The sequence below is a fragment of the Spermophilus citellus genome (genome assembly GCF_964194105.1).
Source record: "Spermophilus citellus genome assembly, chromosome: X".
NCBI classification, from domain to species: domain Eukaryota; kingdom Metazoa; phylum Chordata; class Mammalia; order Rodentia; family Sciuridae; genus Spermophilus; species Spermophilus citellus.
Window position 1 is genome coordinate 40,507,203 of NC_138190.1, and position 19,008 is coordinate 40,526,210.

Here is a 19,008-nt window from a genome sequence, read left to right on the forward strand (position 1 = left end):
TAAAACTGTTTACAAAGAAAGATTATAAAAATAAATATCTAAACTAAGTCAGTATTTTTAAAATTTGAATCTTTGCAAGTTTTTTTTGCATTTACTTGTTAATAATTTTGAACATTTGCTATTTCTGTTTTTTTTTTTTTTTTGTGTGTGTGTGTGTGTGTGTGTGGTGCCGGGGATTGAACCCTGGGTCTTGTGCATCTTGCCTATTTGTATTTTCTCAGAGGTATCTGTTCATTCATTTGTTAATTTATTGGGTTACTTGGCGCTTTGGGTGTTTTTTTTTTTAAGTTCTTTATATATTCTGGATTAATCCTCTGTAAGAAGAGTAGCTAGCAAAGATTTTCTTCCATTCTGTAGGTTCTCTCTTCACATTATTATTCCCTTTGCTTTGAAGAAGCTTTTTACTTTGATGCCATCCCATTTATTAACTGTTGGTATTATTTCCTGAGCTTTAGGTTTTCTATTGAGAAAGTTGTTTCTTGTGACTCTATGTTGAAATGTTTACCCTACATTTACTTCTAGAAATCGTGAAAGATTTTTTTTTAAACTTTCATTAGTGCCTGCTTAAAATTTTGGGGAAAATCCTGCCCTGGCCTTGCCCTAGTTCTGTGTCTTTGGAAATCATATTAGTGTTCTATGCCTCAGTTTTTGCATCTATAAAATGGGAACAAAAATAATACCTAACTCATAGGGACAATGTGAATATTTTTTTCAGTTTATTTATTTATTGAGGTACAAAGGATCAAATCCAGGGGTAGTCAGTTTACCACTGAGTTACATCCCAAGTCCTCCATTTTTTAAATTTTGAGACAGGGTCTGGCTAAGTTGCTGAGGCTGGCCTTGAAATTACAATCCTCCTGACTCAGCCTCCCAAGTTGCTAAGATTACAGGTGTGCACCACCACACTGGTTACAATGTGAATATTATATAAAATCATATATGTGAAGAGCTTATAATAATGCTAGACACATAAGCCAGCCCTCTTTGTTAATTATTATTATTATTAGTAGTAATCATAAATATAATTTAATTATTAGTTATAAATCTTATCATTAATGATTCTTTCCAGGATTTTAAATCATGTTTAAGACTAGGAATGATAATTTACAATATCAGAATAATGTATAGTATTAGCAGCAATAATTTCATGCAGCAATTTCAATTTGACTCATGATTCTGACAATCTCTTCTAGAGGTGTTACAAACAGAATATGCTCATTTGTAAAGTTTTTATTCTCATTTTGAGACTTATACACTGTTTTCTAGTGTGAAAACCCCTCACACTGGCAAATACCAACATTTCAAAGTCTTCCATGGACAATCACCCCTCAAGTAATAATGTTCCTCTTCCTATTTCCAAGTAAGGTCATGTTTGGAAGCCTGGTGGTTAGGACTTCAGTGCCTCTTTGGTGGTAGTGGGAGGAAGCAAGCCAACCCATAACAGTTTTCCACTATGCAGTCCTCACTGGGAAAGTCTCCGCATTTATAAATATTGATTGTCACCTAGACTATAGATAGCATATCCCTAAACCCTTGTTAACAAATTCCCTTGAAGAGTCCTCTGACTTGACCCAGTTATCCTACTCCTCTGTTTATACCCAAAGGACTTAAAATCAGTATACTACAGTGATGCAGCCACATCAATGTTTATAGCAGCTCAATTCACAATAGCTAAGCTATGGAACCAACACAGATGCCCTTCAACAGATGAATGGATAAAGAAAATATGGCACATATACACAATAGAATATTACTCAGCCTTAAAGAAGAATGAGATTATGGCATTTGCTGGTAAATGGATGGAACTGGAGACTATCATGCTAAGTGAAATAAGCCAGCTCCAAAAAACCAATGGTTGAATGTACTCTCAGATATATGGATGCTAATCCATAACAAGGGAGTATAAGGAGGGGAAGTATTAAAGTTCTTTGGATTAAACAAACGAGAATAAAGGGAAGGGAGGGGAGATGGGAATGGAAAAGACAGTAGAATGAATGGGACATAACTTTCCTATGCTCATATATGAATACATGACCAGTGTAACTCCACAACATGTTCAACCACAAGAATGAGATCAAATTTATAATGAATTGCACCCTATGCATGCGTAATAAATCAAAATGTACCCTACTGTCATGCATATCTAAAAACAGCAAACATAAAGTCCTCTGTCTATAATGTGCCATATGCTATCTTTCACAAATACCCACCGGGAAATACTAATGTATTGCTGGGTGCAGTGGCACACACCTATAATCCCAGCAATTTGGGAGGCTGAGGCAGGAGGATTGCCAGTTTGAGGCCAGCCTTATCAACTTAGAAAGGCCCTAAGCAACTCAGCAAGACCCTGTCTCGAAATAAAATATAAAAAAGGGCTGGGGATGTGGTTCAGTGGTTAAAAGCTCCAGGGTTCAATCCCTGTTACAAACAATAAAAAAAATGTATTCATTTTCTATTGACAGAGAGAGATCTATAACAAATTGCCACAAAATTAGCTTAACATAAATCATCACCTGGGTTTCTTCATCTTCAAAGCCAGCTAGGACATGCAAAATGCTTCTCATACTTCCAATCTCCCTGACTTCCTCTTCTGCTATCAGCAGGAGAAAATTTGTCTTTTTAAAAGGTTCCTGTATTTAGATTAGGCTCAACTGAATAATCTCTCTATTTTAAAATCAACTAATTAATAACCTTAATTAGATCTGCATGATCCCTTTTGCCATATAATGTACTGTAATCACAGCATGAAATCTCACCATACTCAGGTTTTACCCACACTCAAGGAGTTCATACAAGGGCAAAACATATTGTGGATCATTCTTAGGATTCTGCAAACTGTGATCACTTTTGAGCTATTTCCTCTATTCATGAATATCTTACTGACATTCCCGTTGATGACTCCCATTGGGCAATCTCCCTTTTATAGATATTTACTGTTTTAGTTAACATTTTTTATTTGGTGCTGTGACCAAAAGTCCAGATGAGAATAATTTAAGGAGGAGAAAGTTTATTTTGGGGGCTCACAGTTTCAGAGGTCTCAGTCCATAGATGGCTGACCCCATTCCTCGGGGCCTGAGATGAGCCAAAGAGTGTGGTGGAGAAAGGCATTTGGGGACATAGCACTAGGAAGCAGAGAAAGCCTCCCCTCACCATGGACAAAATATACACCACAACAGACACACCTTTAATGACCTACCTCCTCCAGCCACACCGTATCAGCCTTCAGTTACCACCCAGTTAATTCCAATCAGGGGATTAATTCACTGATTAGTTTAAAACTCTCATAACCCAATCATTTCACCTCTAAACTTTCTTGCATTGTCTCATATATGAGCTTTCTTGGGACACCTCATAACTAAACCATAACACCTACCCACTGGCAAATCTTTCATTCATGAGCCTGTTTGGAGAAAAAAACCACTCCATCCAAAAATATCCTCAAAGACTTCTGATCCATGACCCCTCTGAATCTTTCTATTTAGAAATAAACACCATTGACAGAGTACCTACAGCTTTCTCTCATGAAAAATCCTGTTCACAAACACTCACTGGCATATTTCTTTTTTTTTTTTTAAAGAGAGAGTGAGAGAGGAGGGAGAGAGAGAGAGAGAGAATTTTTAACATTTATTTTTTAGTTCTCGGCGGACACAACATCTTTGTTTGTATGTGGTGCTGAGGATCGAACCCGGGCCAAACGCATGCCAGGCGAGCGCGCTACCGCTTGAGCCACATCCCCAGCCCCATATTTCTTATTTATAACTCCTGTTAAAAATTCTTTTTATAAGTATCTCTTATAACACTGTCTTAGTCTGTTAGGGTTGCTATAAAAATACCATAATTTGGGTGGCTTATAAATAGCAGAAATGTATTTTTCACAATTCAAAAGTCTGAGAAGTCCAAGATCAAGGCACCAACAGATTCATTATCTGGTAGGCCCTGTTTCCTGGTTCACAGATGGAGCCTTTTATCTGTGTTCTCACATGGTAAAATGGCAGCAGCGATTTTTTTATTTTGTTTTGTTTTTCTACTGGGGATTAAAGCCAGGGGCACTTAATCACTGATCCCCCTCCCCAGTCGTTTTTTTTTTTTTATTTTTTATTTTGAGACAGGGCTTGCTAAGTTACTTAGGGCCTCACTAAGTTGCTGAGCCTGTTCTACAACTTGGAATTTTCCTGTCTCAGCCTCCCAGGTTGCTAGGATTACAGGTGCCTTCTGGGTCTGGGGCTTCTTTCCAAAGGACACTAATTTCTTTTATGAGGGCTCTGCCATAATGATGTAATCATGCTCCAAAGGCCCCATCTCCTACTGCCAGCACATTTTAGATTACGTTTTTGTAAAGCAGAAAAGGGCACAAGAGGCCAGGAACCATGGAACAAGAATAAGCCACCAAAAGGAGTTTTATTGGGAAGGGGGGGCTGGGGGCACACGTCTGCATCTCTGTAGGTCACTAGAGGTAGGAGGGCTTAGGCCAACTAAATTATTACTACTCTTGGCAGTTTGGTTGAGCGGGATTTAGGGGCCAAGTTTAAGGGCCTGGTCTCTTCAGCCAGATGAAAAGTTCCTGCCCATGACCTGGATGGGATGGGGAGGGGAAGGGGAAGGAAAAGCTGCCAGCCCAACAGTTTCAACATATGAATTTTGAGGGGACATAAACATTCAGATTGTAACAAATACATATGCCATTGCTGCTTGCCATTTAAAAATCTCTACATTCTTAAATAATCAGCTAATGCTATAATCCATTTGTTTAGTGGTACTGGGATTGAACCAGGGCCTTGTGCATGCTAGGCAAGCACCCTGCCAACTGAGCTATATCCTCAGCCATTCTATAACCCATTTATGACCTTCAATGACAAATTGCTTTTTTATTCTTTCTACATTTTTAAAAGGTGCATTATAGTTGTACATAATGATGGGATTTGTTGTTACATATTCATACATGCACACAATATAACAATGTAATTTGGCCAATATTGTAAGGTCAGGCACTGGTGATCAAACAAGGCAGATTAAAAGCAGCTAAACAAGGCTTTATTGAGATTCACTTCTGGTCGACCCTCCAGTCCAACAGAGTGGGTCGGGGAATTGCACTCAGGCTCAACTGGATTAGAATTTTATTGGGCTTGGGACAGGAAAGTGAGGTTTTTAGAGTCCCTTGTCCTGCTGGGGTTGGTTGGGGGATCTTGATGAGCTTCATGTCCTTCCAGGATTAGTCAGGAGACCCTGCTGATTGATAAGTGGTTATGAGGCACCATTACTGCTTGTCTGTCAATGTCTGATTGGTCTTTCGTGCATCCGGGTTGCCTGGTGCTTTGTTCCCTTAGCACCTCAAACCCACCTAACAAATATTACTCCCCAGTGCTTCCCACCTCTCACCTCCTGGTCCTTTCCCTACACTCTCTTTAATTTTCATGAGATCTCCGCCACATCACCTTTCTTTTCCTTTTTCCTCTTTAGCTTCCACACATGAGAAAATATGACTTTCTGAGTTTGGCTTATTTCACTTCCATCCACTTTCCTGTAAATAATATGATTTTATTTTTCTTATGGCCAAATAAAACGTCTGTGTGTACACACACACACACACACACACACACACACATACACACACTTTTTAAATTCCATTCATCAATTGATGGATAGCCTGGTTATTGTGAATTGTGCTGCTATAAACATGGGTGTGCATGTATCACTAAAGTATGATGACTTTCTTTTTTTTTTCTCTTGCTTTTTTTTTTTTTGATACCAGGGATTGAATCCAGAGGTGCTTCTTCACCACCTAGCCTCATCCCCAGCCCTTTCATAATTATTTATTGTTTTGAAACATGGTCTTGCCAAGTTGCTTAGGGCTTCGTTAGGTTGCTGAAGATGGTTTTGAACTTGTGATCCTCCTGCCTTAGCCTCCCAAACCACTAGGATTACAGGCATGTACCGCTGCACCCAGGTACATTTTTTAGGAAAAATACTGGGGAGTGATATATCTGGGTCACAAGGTGGTTCCATGCCTAGTCTTTTTTTTTTTTTTTGAGGGGGGGGACCAGGAATTGAACTCAGGGCACTCAACCACTGAGCCACATCCTTAGCCCTATTTTGTATTCTATTTAGAGACAGGGTCTCACTGAGTTGCTTAGCACCTCACTTTTGCAGAGGCTGGCTTTGAACTCACGATTCTCCTGCCTCAGCCCCCCCCAGACACTGGGATTACCGGTGTGCATCACCACACCTGGCACCATGTCTAGTCTTTTGAGGAACCTCCATACTGATTTCCACAGTGGTTGTACCAATTTAGAGTTTCACCAACAGTGTAAAAGCATTCCTTTTTCTTCACATCATCTTAAGCAACAAATTGCTTTATTTTTAAAGTATCTGCCTACTGGCATCTCTCCTATTGTTCATCTCAATTTGCAACATGTGGACACCACCAAAGAAAGTCTTTATTGGCTGCTTTTTCCCTTTCCCCAGAGACTCACAACTCCTCTGTGTGTTTGTGGATTGCTTTGCATGTCTCATAATTGTTAAAGACTTGACATTGGTAGCGAATGTCAAGTTTTAGCAAATCTGCATTTCTGGATTATGATCCCTCCTTTATTATTAATGTTGCTCTTGTCTTCCTTCCTTCCTTTCCTCCTCCTCCTCCTCTTTGTGTGTGTTTGTTTAGGGACTTGTGGGAATTAATTTGGTAGGATTTATCTTCAGTGTGCAGCTGACTGATGTCTCTTGTCCATTTTATTTTATTTTGGTACTGGGATTTTGAATCCAGGGGTGCCTTTTACTGAGCTACATCCCCAGCCACTTAAACAATATTTATTTTTGGTGGGGGGCACAGGGTCTTGCCAAGTTACTGAGGCTGGCCTTCAACTTGTGATACTCTTGCCTCAGCCTCCTTAGTTCTGGTTCTTTTTGAGTCAGGGATTGAATCCAGGAGTACTCAACCACTGAACTAGATCCCCAGCCCTTTTTTATATTTTATTTATAGACAGGGTCTTTCTGCATTGCTTATGGCCTCACTAAGTTGCTGATGCTGGCTTTGAACTCATGATCCTCCTGCCTCAGCTTCCTGGGCTGCTGGAATTACATGCATGTGCCACTGAGCCTGACTCTTTGCTCAGAATTCTTTTAATTTTTATCCCTAGCTTCCTTGCAGTCACTGGTGGGACAGCATAGTTTAGTGTCAATCAGTGATTCAGAAGCTGTGGTTATACATGTTGAATCAGTTTGGCTTCCATTAAGGAAGTAAATGTATGAGTTTGGGAACATAAGTTCAGGCTGTTTATAAGTCTGTGCTGACACACATTTCTGCTTGTGTAGGTCTCATATTCATCCAGGAATGAGTCAACATCAGGCCCCTTCTATATTTTGTGGTCATGCCCACAGCCTTCCACATTCCCAGAGACAGGAAAGCTTATCAATACTCACCTTTGCTGTCTCATTTTCCATATCTCCCTGTTAAGTTTTGTCTGGTGTGCTTACCCAAACAGTGTTGCAGTTCCAGGAAGCTCTGATTGTGGCCTTCCCCAAATAATTGCTACCAATTTTGTTATTGTCTTTAACAATATCCCTAAACATAGAGCTTTTCTATGGTGCTCCAAGTCAGGCCAACCCTCTCCAGTTTTAGTGAGGTTTCCATTTCTCATAGCTACTATTATGGTTTTGATCTTAAATATTCCTGAAAGGGCTGTGTCAAAAGATCTGGTTGCCAACCTGTGGTACTACTGGAAGGTGATGGAACCTGCAGGAGGTGGGGCCTGGTAGGAGGTTAAGTCATTGTGGTTGCAGTCTGGAAAGGGATATTAGGACCCTGGTCCCTTCATACCCCTCTGTTGCTTCCCAGCTGCCATGATGTGAATGGGCCTGCTCAGCCATGAACTTGCCATGATGTACTATGCTGCCACAGGCTCAAGCAATAGTCAAATGACCATAAACTGAAACCTCTGAAACCAAGCCAAAATAAACCTTTCCTCTTTTAAGATTTTTTTAAAATCTGAGATAGTTTGTCACATTGATAGAAAGATGACTTAACATAGGTACCATACTCACAGAGATGAGGATGGTAGCATTTCCAAGTTTAAATGCCACTGGTCTTACTAATATTTGGTTTTCCAATCAATAAACAGTTTCCAATTTGATATGCCTCTGGTGAATTTCCAGTGTTCTAAAATGCTTTTACAGTTAAAAATTGCTTTTACAGTTCTGTAGCTGCTTTGAGGGGAGGAGATTTGATGAGTTTGTTATGGTTTGGATAAGAGATTTGATGAGTTTGTTATGGTTTAGATAATTAATACCTTCTGTATTAATTCAGGAGTGTTCAGAAATTAAATGATTAGATTACAAGTGCTGTGACCTAATCAGTCCATACTAGATTGAATGGACTAACTGGTGGTAAATGTAGGCAGGTGGGACATGGCTGAAGGAGGTGGTCACTGGAGGCATTCTCTGGAAGGATTATCTTCCATGCAGCCTCTTCCCCTCTCTCTGCTTCCTGGCCACCACGAGTGGAACAGCTTTCCTCTGCCACACCTTTCTGCCATGATGTTCTGTCTCCGTTCAGGCCCAAAGCAATGAAATCAGCAGACTATGGACTGAACCTCTGGAACCATGAGCCAAAATAAACTTTTCTTCCTCTAAGTGGTCTTGCCAGGTATTTTAGTTACAGCAATGAAAAGCTAACACAAACTCCTTACTTCACCATTCCAGAACTTCTGTGAACAAGTGATTTTTTTGAAAAAGTGAAATATGGAGAAAGAATACTGAATTAAACAAATTCTGTGGAAACATTTGGTTTTATATTCACATGCAAAATAAAACATAAAAGAATTTGGATTCATATGTCATACTATATTAAACATTAACTAAAAATGGATCATAGACCTAGGTATGAAACTTAAAACTGTAAAACTTCTAGAAGAAAACACAGGAAAAAAGTCATTGTGATCTTTGTTTAGGCAAAGATTTCTTAGGTACAACACCAAAAGTGCAACTCATAAAAGAACAAATTGAAATGTAGGACTTCAACAAAATAAGAAGTTCTGACCTTTTGGGCTGGGGCTGGAGCTCAGTGGTGAGTGCTTGCCTAGCATGTGTGGAGCACTGGGTTTGATCCTCAGCACCACATAAGAATAAGCAAATGAAACAAAGGCATTCTGTCCAAAAAAAAGTTCTGATCTTCAAAATACGCCACCATTAAGAGAATGAAAAGGCAGTCCAGTGACTGAAAGAAAATTTTTGAAAGGATAATGGACTGATGATGGACTTATATGCAGAATATGTAAATGCTCCAAAAGAAGGAAAAAACTTCACCAAATTAATAATAGGTGAAAGTTCTGAACAGACAATTATATGTGTTCAAAAAAGATATCTAACATTATTAATCATTAGAGCAACGTAAAATTAATGTCATAATATCACTTTGTATGTACTGTAATAAAAGACTGATATGGCCTAAGAGAGTATCTCAGTGGTTAGATCACTCGCTGAGAATGCACAAAGCCCTTGGATTAATTTTTTTGATTTTGTGGTTACTACAAAAAAAACTAATAAAAATAAGAGTTAATGATGTGTGGAGAAACTGGAACCCTCATGCATTAATACAGGAAATGTAAAAGGGTGTAGTCAAATGAGGAATATACCTGGGTTTCAGGTCTCAGACATAGCTTGTCTGCATATACTGGGAAGGTACGATCATGATTGGGAGAATAATGAAATGAAAACTCAAATCATACTAAGATATTGCTATACGCCAACTGTAATGGCCACAGGTAAAAAAAAAAAAAAGAGAAATGAAAATGAAAAAAGAAAAAGAAAATATTAAGGGTTGGCATGAACGTGGAGCACCTAAAACTCACATACTATATTGGGGGTTGTTGGAAACTGGTTTTATAATGTTGAGTATACGAATACATACCTGGCAGTTCAACTTCTAAGTATATACCTAAAGGAAGTGCATACATATGTTCACCAATAGATAGCAATTGTATTCCTAAGAGCCCCAAGCTGAAAATAACCCAAATGTCTACCAACAGTAGAATGGATAAATATATTGAAGCATATTCACACAATAGAATACAACATGACAATGAGTTATTTACAAGTATATGCAACAATATGGATAAATCTCACATTCATGATGTTAATGATAAAAGAAAGACACTAAAGAGCCTATAACTCATATGAAATATCAATTTATATAAAATACAAAGCAGGTGAAATGAATCCATGCTGTTAAAGTCAGGACAGTGTTTACTCTTGGTATGTGTGGAGGTCCTGGGAGGAAGTACACAAGAGAGCTTCTAGAGTGCTAGTCATGTTGTTTCTTGATCTGAGTATGTTCCATTTGTCAGAATTCATTGAGCTGTACACTTACATATAAGTGCATTTTCTGTATGCATTATACTTTAATAAAAATATTTTAAAAATAAATAATATGCTAGGAAGAAAGCCTTTTTTCTTATGAGTATTGTGAAAAATGTTTAAGGGAAAGTGGGAAAGTGTCTATATATCAGTGCTTTAAAAAAAGCAGCATTTGCTCGGCACAGTGGCACACACCTGTAATCCCAGCAGCTTGGGAGGCTGAGGCAGGAGAATTGCGAGTTTAAAGCCAGCCTCAGCAATATAGCAAGGCCCTGTCTCAGAATAAATTTTTTTTTTAAAGGCTGGGGATGTGGCTCAGTGGTTAAGCACCTGAGTTCAGTCTTCAATCCCCAGTTTAAAAAGAAAAAGAAAAAGCGGTGTTCTTTCTAGAGAAATCTCCCAGTTATTCAACAATAAGAAACTATATCTTGGAACAACCAATTGCAATGCAATATGACTTTATCACACAGTAATTTACACAAAACCACCCTTAATGTGCATGTAGGAAATGAGAATATATATTAACCAAATTGGAAGGAAAATACAATTTTGTGTATTGAAATCCAGTTTCTCAACAATTCTTTTTCAAAAAGGAATTCTAAGGCAGGCAGGGACATCCATGGATGAGGCTGAAAATCCATAGTGCTGTGGCTCAGTCTCATTGTTTTGGGGTCAATTGGGTAATAAGAGGATAAGGAGTCTTTGTTCTGTAGCTTATATAGATGATAGCTTTGGGGGAACGGGTTAGAAAGCATGTAGGGTATGATTCACCTGTGGCCAGAGGAGAGAATTAATAAGGGAACAATTGCCATCTTTAGATGTCTATAACCTTTAATGACTATATTCTTGTAACACAGGATAAAGCTGTGCCTAATTTTCCAATTCTTTGGGGTGGGTACTGGGGATTGAACTCAGGGGCACTTAACCACTGAGTCACATTCCCAGCCTTATTTTGTATTTTATTTAGAGACAGGGTCTCACTGAGTTGCTTAGCACCTCGCTTTTGCTGAGGCTGGCTTTGAACTCGCAATCCTCCTGTCTCAACCTCCCAAGCTGCTGGGATTATAGGTGTGCACCAGCACACACAGCTAATTTTCCAGTTCTTAAGGTCAAAATTTAAGTTTAAAAATTCTCTTTCATTTAGAAAGAGTAGTTCTTCATGGGAATCTTTTCTGTGTCTCAATTATCAAGGATCACAAACTCTTCTGGTTCTACTGACAGATCTGCATTTTCAATAAATTTTTAGCCTTAACTTCAGGGCCCTTCAACTGGACAATGGAAAACTTCTCCTCACCCTAGAAATGTGAAACAATTTGGGCCAATACTGAGTACTTTTATGTCCCAGGATACAAAGAACTAATGAGTGCTGAAATGTATAAGTCCTTCATCCCAAAAATGGAACATAAGAGACGATGAGTCATCTCATATCTTTATTTCTACCATTTTCAGGAGTTGACAGCCTCAGTATCAATCATGTAACCAAACATAACTGTTGCTCAGATATTCCATCTAAATGGTCTTCCTGTGCATTTAAGAGTCTGTCAGTTGTGGTGATCCTGGAACTTTTATTTCTAGTTGAGTGAAGGCTATTTGGCTTTGCCTGGCTTCTGCTCCCTCAGGTCACTGCCTCTCATTTCTACTTCCCCCTGCACAGTGATTGCAGCATCAGGCATTCCTCTTTACCACTAGGACCTATCTGATGGACGTGTTGTGATTTCCAGTTCTGAAACAGCCTTCAGTCACTGGCTTTGTAGTGTTTTTCTCCACTGTGTGTTTTCTGGTGTTTAATAAGATTCGATCTGTCAGTGAAAGCTCTCTGACATTCTGTACAAGCATAAGGTTTCTTTCCTGTATGAATTATCTGATGCATGCTGAGTGTTGCTTTTTGGATAAATGCTTTCCCACATTTACTGCATTCATAGTGTCTCTCTCCAGTATGGGATTTCTGATGTATATTGAGGCGTGACTTCCAGGTAAAGGTTTTTCCACAGTCACTGCATTTATAGGGTTTCTCCCTTGTATGGATTTTCTGGTGTGTTATGAGATTTGACCGATCCGTGAAGGCCTTTCCACATTCAGCACATATATTGGGTTTCTCACCTGTGTGAATTTTCTGATGTACCCGGAGCTGTGACTTCTTAGTGAAGCATTTTCCACAGTCACCACATTCATAAGGCTTTTCTCCAGTATGAATTCTATGGTGTGCAATGAAATGTGATTTCTGGATGAAAGCCTTCCCACATTCAGGACAAACATAGGGTTTCTCCCCTGTGTGAATTCTCTGATGCACTCTTAGTGTTGATTTCTGGATAAAGGCTTTCCCACATTCCTTGCACACATAGTGTCTCTCTCCAATATGAGATTTCTGATGGATTTTGAGGCGTGACTTCCATATGAAAGCTTTCCCACAGCCATTGCATTTATAGGGTTTCTCTCCAGTATGAGTTTTTTGGTGTTTGATGAGATTAGACTGATCAGTAAAAGCCTTCCCACATTCAGCACACATATAGGGCTTCTCCCCAGTGTGAGTCTTCTGATGTGTGGTGAGATTTGTCCTATGAGTGAAGACCTTTCCACACTCTGTACATATGTAGGGTTTCTCTCCTGTGTGAATTCGCTGATGCACATGGAGCTGCGACTTCTTAGTGAATGATTTCCCACAGTCTCTGCATTCATAAGGTTTCTCTCCAGTGTGAATTCTCTGATGTGTATTGAAGTGTGATTTCTGGATGAAGGCCTTCCCACATTCAGTACACACATAAGGTTTCTCTCCTGTGTGAATTCTCTGATGCATCCTGAGGGCAGATTTTCTTGTGAAGGCTTTTCCACATTCGCTGCATTCATAGTGTTTCTCTCCGGTATGAGTTTTCTGATGTATACTGAGGTCTGAATTCTGGGAGAAGCCTTTTCCACACTCACTACATTCATAAGGTTTTTCTCCTGTATGAATTCGCAGATGTCTAAAGAGATCTGATTTCTGGAAAAAAGCTTTCCCACATTCACTGCATTTATAGGGCTTCTGCCCAGTATGAATTTTCTGGTGTGTAATGAGGTTTGACTTGAAGGTAAAGGCCTTCCCACATTGAGTACATACATAGGGTTTCTCTCCTATCTGAACACTCTGATGTCTATCAATTTTTGGCTTCTGAGTGAAGACTTTCTCACTTTTGTTGCATCCATGGGATTTTTCTCCAGCATGAATTTTCTGATGTCCAAAGAGATCCAACTTCTGACTGAAGCCCTTTACACATTTACTACATCTGTGAAGTTTCTCCCCAGTAGGAATTTTCTGATGATCAATGAGAGTTTGTTTGTGATTGACGTGTTCTTCACACTGATTATGTCCATGGGAATTCACTCTTGTGTTAGTATTCTCATTCTTAGTAGAGAAAGAACTGTCAGCGAAATTGTTACCATTTCCAAATATCCTCTCAAGGCTCTTTGTTGCAGTGCTTTGGTTATAATTATGTAAGTTTAAAGTATGCTTCAAACTCTTTCCAAATGTGTCATATTTATGGAGTCTTTTAATTGAAGGAACAAGCTTGGTAGTCATGTGAATTATTCTTTCAAGGTTTTGACATTCGTAGCCCCTCTCCTTAATTAATATTTTGACAAGACTTAAAGGGTTCATCTGGTTTTCCTGATATCTCTCTAGTTGGTCATTCTCTTGCCACAGTTCTTCCAAAATGGAACACAGTGAATCTTCTCCTGTGGGTTGATCAAATCTCTCACAGTGGAATGAAACTTCTCCAGAAATTTCCTGTTGTTGAGTTTTCCTAATATCTTCACCTAAAAAGAAAAGTAAAAATGAGAATGACAGGGCTGGGGTTGTGGCTCAGTGGTAGAGTGCTTGCGTAGCACATATGAGGCACTGGGTTTGATCCTCAGCACAACATAAAAACAAATAAATAAAATGAAGGTATTGTGTCCATCTACAACTAAAAATATTTTTTAAAATGAGAATGACACAAAGAACAATTAGCAAAGGATGGGAGAGGGTCCAAGTAGTTCAGAAAGGATGAACACACAGAAATGGAAGTGTCTATATGACAAAAATAATAACAGCAATGTAATAATAAAAAATTCTTACAGCACACTTAAAAGATGCAAATGATTCTATATCATTTATGACACACCAGACTGTTCCAAGTGCTTTCCACACAGTAACTCACGGACTCTTCAATGAAGCCTATGAGGTGGTTGCCATTATGAATGGTGTTTTATAGAAAAGAAAATGGAGGCACACCGAAGTTATGTAAGTTGCTAAAGATCAAACCACTAAGTGGGAGAGATGGGATTTGAACCTTCAGAATTTGGCTCTGCTAGGATATCTGGATAGTGAACAGAGTAAACAGAAGAAACTGAAGTCTGTCAAGAACAGACTTCAGGGGGTTGGGGTTGTAGCTCAGTGGTAGCTTGGCTAGCATGTGTGGGTCACTGGGTTAGATTCTTAGCACCACATAAAATAAATGAATAAATAAAATAAAGGTATTGTTTTCATTTACAACTAAAATATATATTTTAAAAAAGAGGAAGCCAGGCTTGGAAGAAGTATTCCAAAATGCATTTTCTTATTACATATCAGCTCAAAACCTTTGTGAGATCTCTGCTCCCTCTTGCTTCTCCTGCTGAGCTATTAGCAACAATATTACATTTCTATGTGACAAACACCACCACCTTTATATCAGTAGGAAAACTGTAACCCTGCCATTCTGACACAATGGTAAATACATGTCTGTGCTCCAGCTCTAAAACCAGCTGCAAATTTTTCTTGGATTCAGGAACACAGGCTTCTAATAAGAAGTATAAAATAGAAGAGGGAAAACCATATGAGGCAGAAACTGCAAGCCTTCCACCAAGATCTCTTCTTTCTTTAGTAGTAACAGAATGTAGATTCACCAGCCTCACTTTCTTCTTTTTTTTAATTTTTTAAAATTTTTTAATTTTTTTAATTGTTGGTCGTTCAAAACATTACATAGTTCTTAATATATCATATTGCACAGTTTGATTCAAGTGGGTTATGAACTCCCATTTTTATCCCGTATACAGATTGCAGAGTCACATCAGTTACACTTCCATTGATTTACATATTGCCATTCTAGTGTCTGATGTATTCTGCTGTCTATCCTATTCTCTACTATCCCCCCTCCCCTCCCTTCCCCTCCCCTCCCCATTTCTCTCTCTACCCCCTCTACTGTAAATCCTTTCTTCCACTTGTATTATTCTTCTCTTACCCCTCATTTCCTCTTATATGTAATTTTGTAAAACCCTGAGGATCACCTTCCATTTCCATGCGATTACCCTTCTCACTCCCTTTCCCTCCCACCTCTCATCCCTGTTTAATGTTAATCTTCTTCTCAAGCTCTTCGTCCCTACCCTGTCCTTGGTTACTCCCCTTATATCAAAGCAGTCATTTGGCATTTGTTTTTTAAGGATTGGCTAGCTTCACTTAGCATAATCTGCTCTAATGCCATCCATTTCCCTCCAAATTCTATGATTTTGTCATTTTTTAATGCAAGCCTCACTTTCTTCTTACCAATGGGATTTGAGCTGAAGCAATATATATTGCTTAGGAAGGCCTAGACAGTGGGCAAATCTCCTCTTTCCTCTTTCCCCTTCCTACTGGATTCCACAGTAATCAATGCAGCTGACAATGCCTAGGAAATGGCAGAGCAATGATTTCGAACATAGTCCCTGAATGATGGATCAGGATCAGCATGATATTAAGCTTTGTCCATGGAAATTGCAGGAGAGGCACTGCAAGCCAAAGTGGGTTTGCTTCCTGGTTCGAGGAGTTCACTCAGAAGAACTTGTTGAACTGAACCAATTCATCTCAGAATTCTAAGATAATTTTGTTTAGCTTGTAGTTTTGTTCTTCCGTGCATTTTCAAATATTATTCAAAATAATAGCTCCAATTTCACTACTGTAGGGATGTTATATTTGCTATTAATTTTTTTGGAGGTACTAGGGATTGAACCTAAGGGTATTCTACCATCAAGTTATATTCCAACCCCCCCTTTTTTTGAGAAAGGGTGCTAAGTTGCTGAGGTTGACCTTGAACTTGTGATCCTCCGGCCTCAACTCCCAAGTTACTGGGATTACAGATGTATGCCACCACACCCAGCTGCCAGCATTTAATAAAGCAGACACTGTGCCACTCATGTTTTTTTGGTGTGTGTTTGTGGTACTGAGGATTATGTCTCTGAGCTACATCCCCATCCCTTTTTCGTTTTAATTTTGAGATAAGATCTCACTAAATTGTCAAGACTGTTCTCAAACTTGTGATCCTCTTGCGTTGCTGGCATTATAGATGTGTGCCAGTGCACCTGGCAGTACCACTCATATTGATACTTGATTTGTCACTGTTTAATGTTGTAAGCAAAAGAACTATTACAAAAAGGCTGAGTGTGTTAATGTTCATGCAGTTGTCTTCCCTTTTAAAATATAGTGTACAGTCCTCTGTATTTTTCTGAAGAGATGCTTAAAAATGCTTCTCAAAGAGCATATAATGTCTGTTTCTATCTCCAAAATTCAATAAATTTAAGTTTATTACATATATTCTACTTATTTTACTTCAGGAAAATGAAGATTAAGGGTGCCAGTTATGAATCAATTGCCTCTCAGCTCCAGGTTCACCCTTCACAAAAATGGATCTGGGTTTCCTTAAGTACTTTTTTTCCCTTTCCAGCAACCATGATATTAAACTTTGTCCATGGAAGTTGCTGGAGAGGCACTGCAAGCCAAGGTGGGTTTCCTTCCTGGTTCCAGGAGTTCACTCAGCAGGCTCCTCTAGCCAGGGCAGCTTGTCTAGCATTCCTGCAGCATGGGTGGCTTTACCATCTGGCACCTGATGCACACACAGCATCCCTGGAACCCAGGTTTTGTAGTATGGATGGCTTCTCTGAGCTTAGTGCCTACAGCATGGATGACTTTTCAGAACCCAGTTCTAGCAGCTCAAATGGCTTCCCAAGCAACCAGCTCACACAGACAGCACCAATAGCTTCTCCAGCTCCAAGCTCATGCAGTGCATTTTGGTCAGTAGCACCCAGCACCTAATACCTTACTCTGCACCTCTCTCAGATGATTTGTAGTAGACTCCTTCCAGTGAGACACCTCCCTATGAAGAGTTTTCTCTGGAACCTCAGAGTGAAGATTTCCAGCAAGTTCTGGCAGTGTGGTACTACAGCAATTCTTTCACCAGGCCATAAGCCACAGCTATACCCTCCTTACAAGGTCTGGATCTCATCCCTGGGAAGTAGAGGAGCCTCTTCCCTGGGTACTTTACCTCAGACTGCTATGGGCTTGGATACTGTTTATGTGGAAGGTGACTGGGTCTCTGGGAGCACTGACCTTGGAAGGGATTAATATAGTTTTTATGTGATCCAACTTAGTTCTCAAGAGAAGATTGGTATAAACAAGTGAGACTGGCCCCTGTCTGATCTTTCTCTGGCTTCCTGTCTTTTCATGTGCTTTCTCTCTCTCACACATGCTCACATCCTGATGCTATCTGCCATGTGGTGATCCAGTGAAGGGGGCCCTGACCAGAGGTCAAATCCATCGGATGGCCTGATCTTGGACTTTGTCTCCAAAACTGTGAACTAAATAACATATTTTCTTTCTAAATTATCCCACCTCAATATTTTGTTACAGGGCTGGGGATATAGCTCAGTTGGTAGAGTGCTTGCCTTGCATACACAAATCCCTGGGTTCAATCCCCAGTACCACACACGCAAAAAAAAAAAAAAAAAAAAAAAAAAATTACAGTAACAGGAAATAGATTAACACACAGCCCTGGAGGAATTGGCTTTGCCTTGTATCTGCTATTCCTTTATTTTTAGGATTCTCTTTACTAGTTAATATCTCATTTTTTCAATTGCATTACAGCTAAAAATCTTCATGTTAAACTTTCTCTGTTCAAATTAGTGTGTGGTTTTTCTCTCTTGATCAGACCCTGCATCATACAATATGAACTAGGCTTCTAATGTACACAGATTTTAAAACATCATGCATATGATATAAACAATTTTTATTTGTCAATTTAAAATTTAATACTTAAAAAACAACAATCATCCAGGCATGGTGGCACTGGGAATGCTGAGGCAGGAGGATTGCAAGTTCAATACTAGCTTTGATAGTGGAAGCTTGTTTCAAAATCAAAAATAAAAAGAGATGGGAAGGTTTCTCAGTGATAAAGCATTTCTGGGTTCCATCCCTGGTACAAAAATAAAATAAATAAGGCAAAGCTGGCTCCTAAATCTGGATACTTTCTAAAACATAGAATTAAAAGCCACATAGTCTAAAATTCTGTACTTTCCTCTGAGTTGCTGTGAAATAGGAGATGGAAAAATGGAGTGAGACATACATGTGCTAGAGTAATTAAGAGCTATTGCCTGGCTGGGGTATGGCTTAGTGGGAGAATGTGCTTAGCATACATGAAATCTTGGGTTCATTTCCCAGCACCACAAAAAAGTCATTACATGGGACAGGTGAACTCTGATCACAAGATGGAAAATGTGTCATCGGGATAGACAGAGTTCAGGATGAAGACTCAGATGTTCATGGAAGACTAACAAATATTGTTGGGAGCCACTCTGGATAGGAGCTATGTACACACCTTTAAGTCCTGAGTAAAGAGATATTGAACTGGTATTGTACCACTG

General features: G+C 39.2%; 1 protein-coding gene across 7 annotated transcripts in view; it reads right to left on the bottom strand.

Annotated features, from left to right (window-relative positions):
- Nucleotides 1-10,209: 10,209 nt before the first annotated feature.
- Nucleotides 10,210-19,008, bottom strand: part of ZNF41 (zinc finger protein 41) — a 61,702-nt gene continuing 52,903 nt past the window's right edge. For all 7 annotated transcript variants that reach the window (XM_081277217.1, XM_081277216.1, XM_081277218.1 and 4 more), the window contains one exon: nt 10,210-14,136. In XM_081277217.1, coding sequence (XP_081133343.1) covers nt 12,083-14,136 — 2,054 coding nt within the window. In that variant the 3' untranslated portion in view covers nt 10,210-12,082. The remainder of the gene's footprint in view (nt 14,137-19,008) is intronic.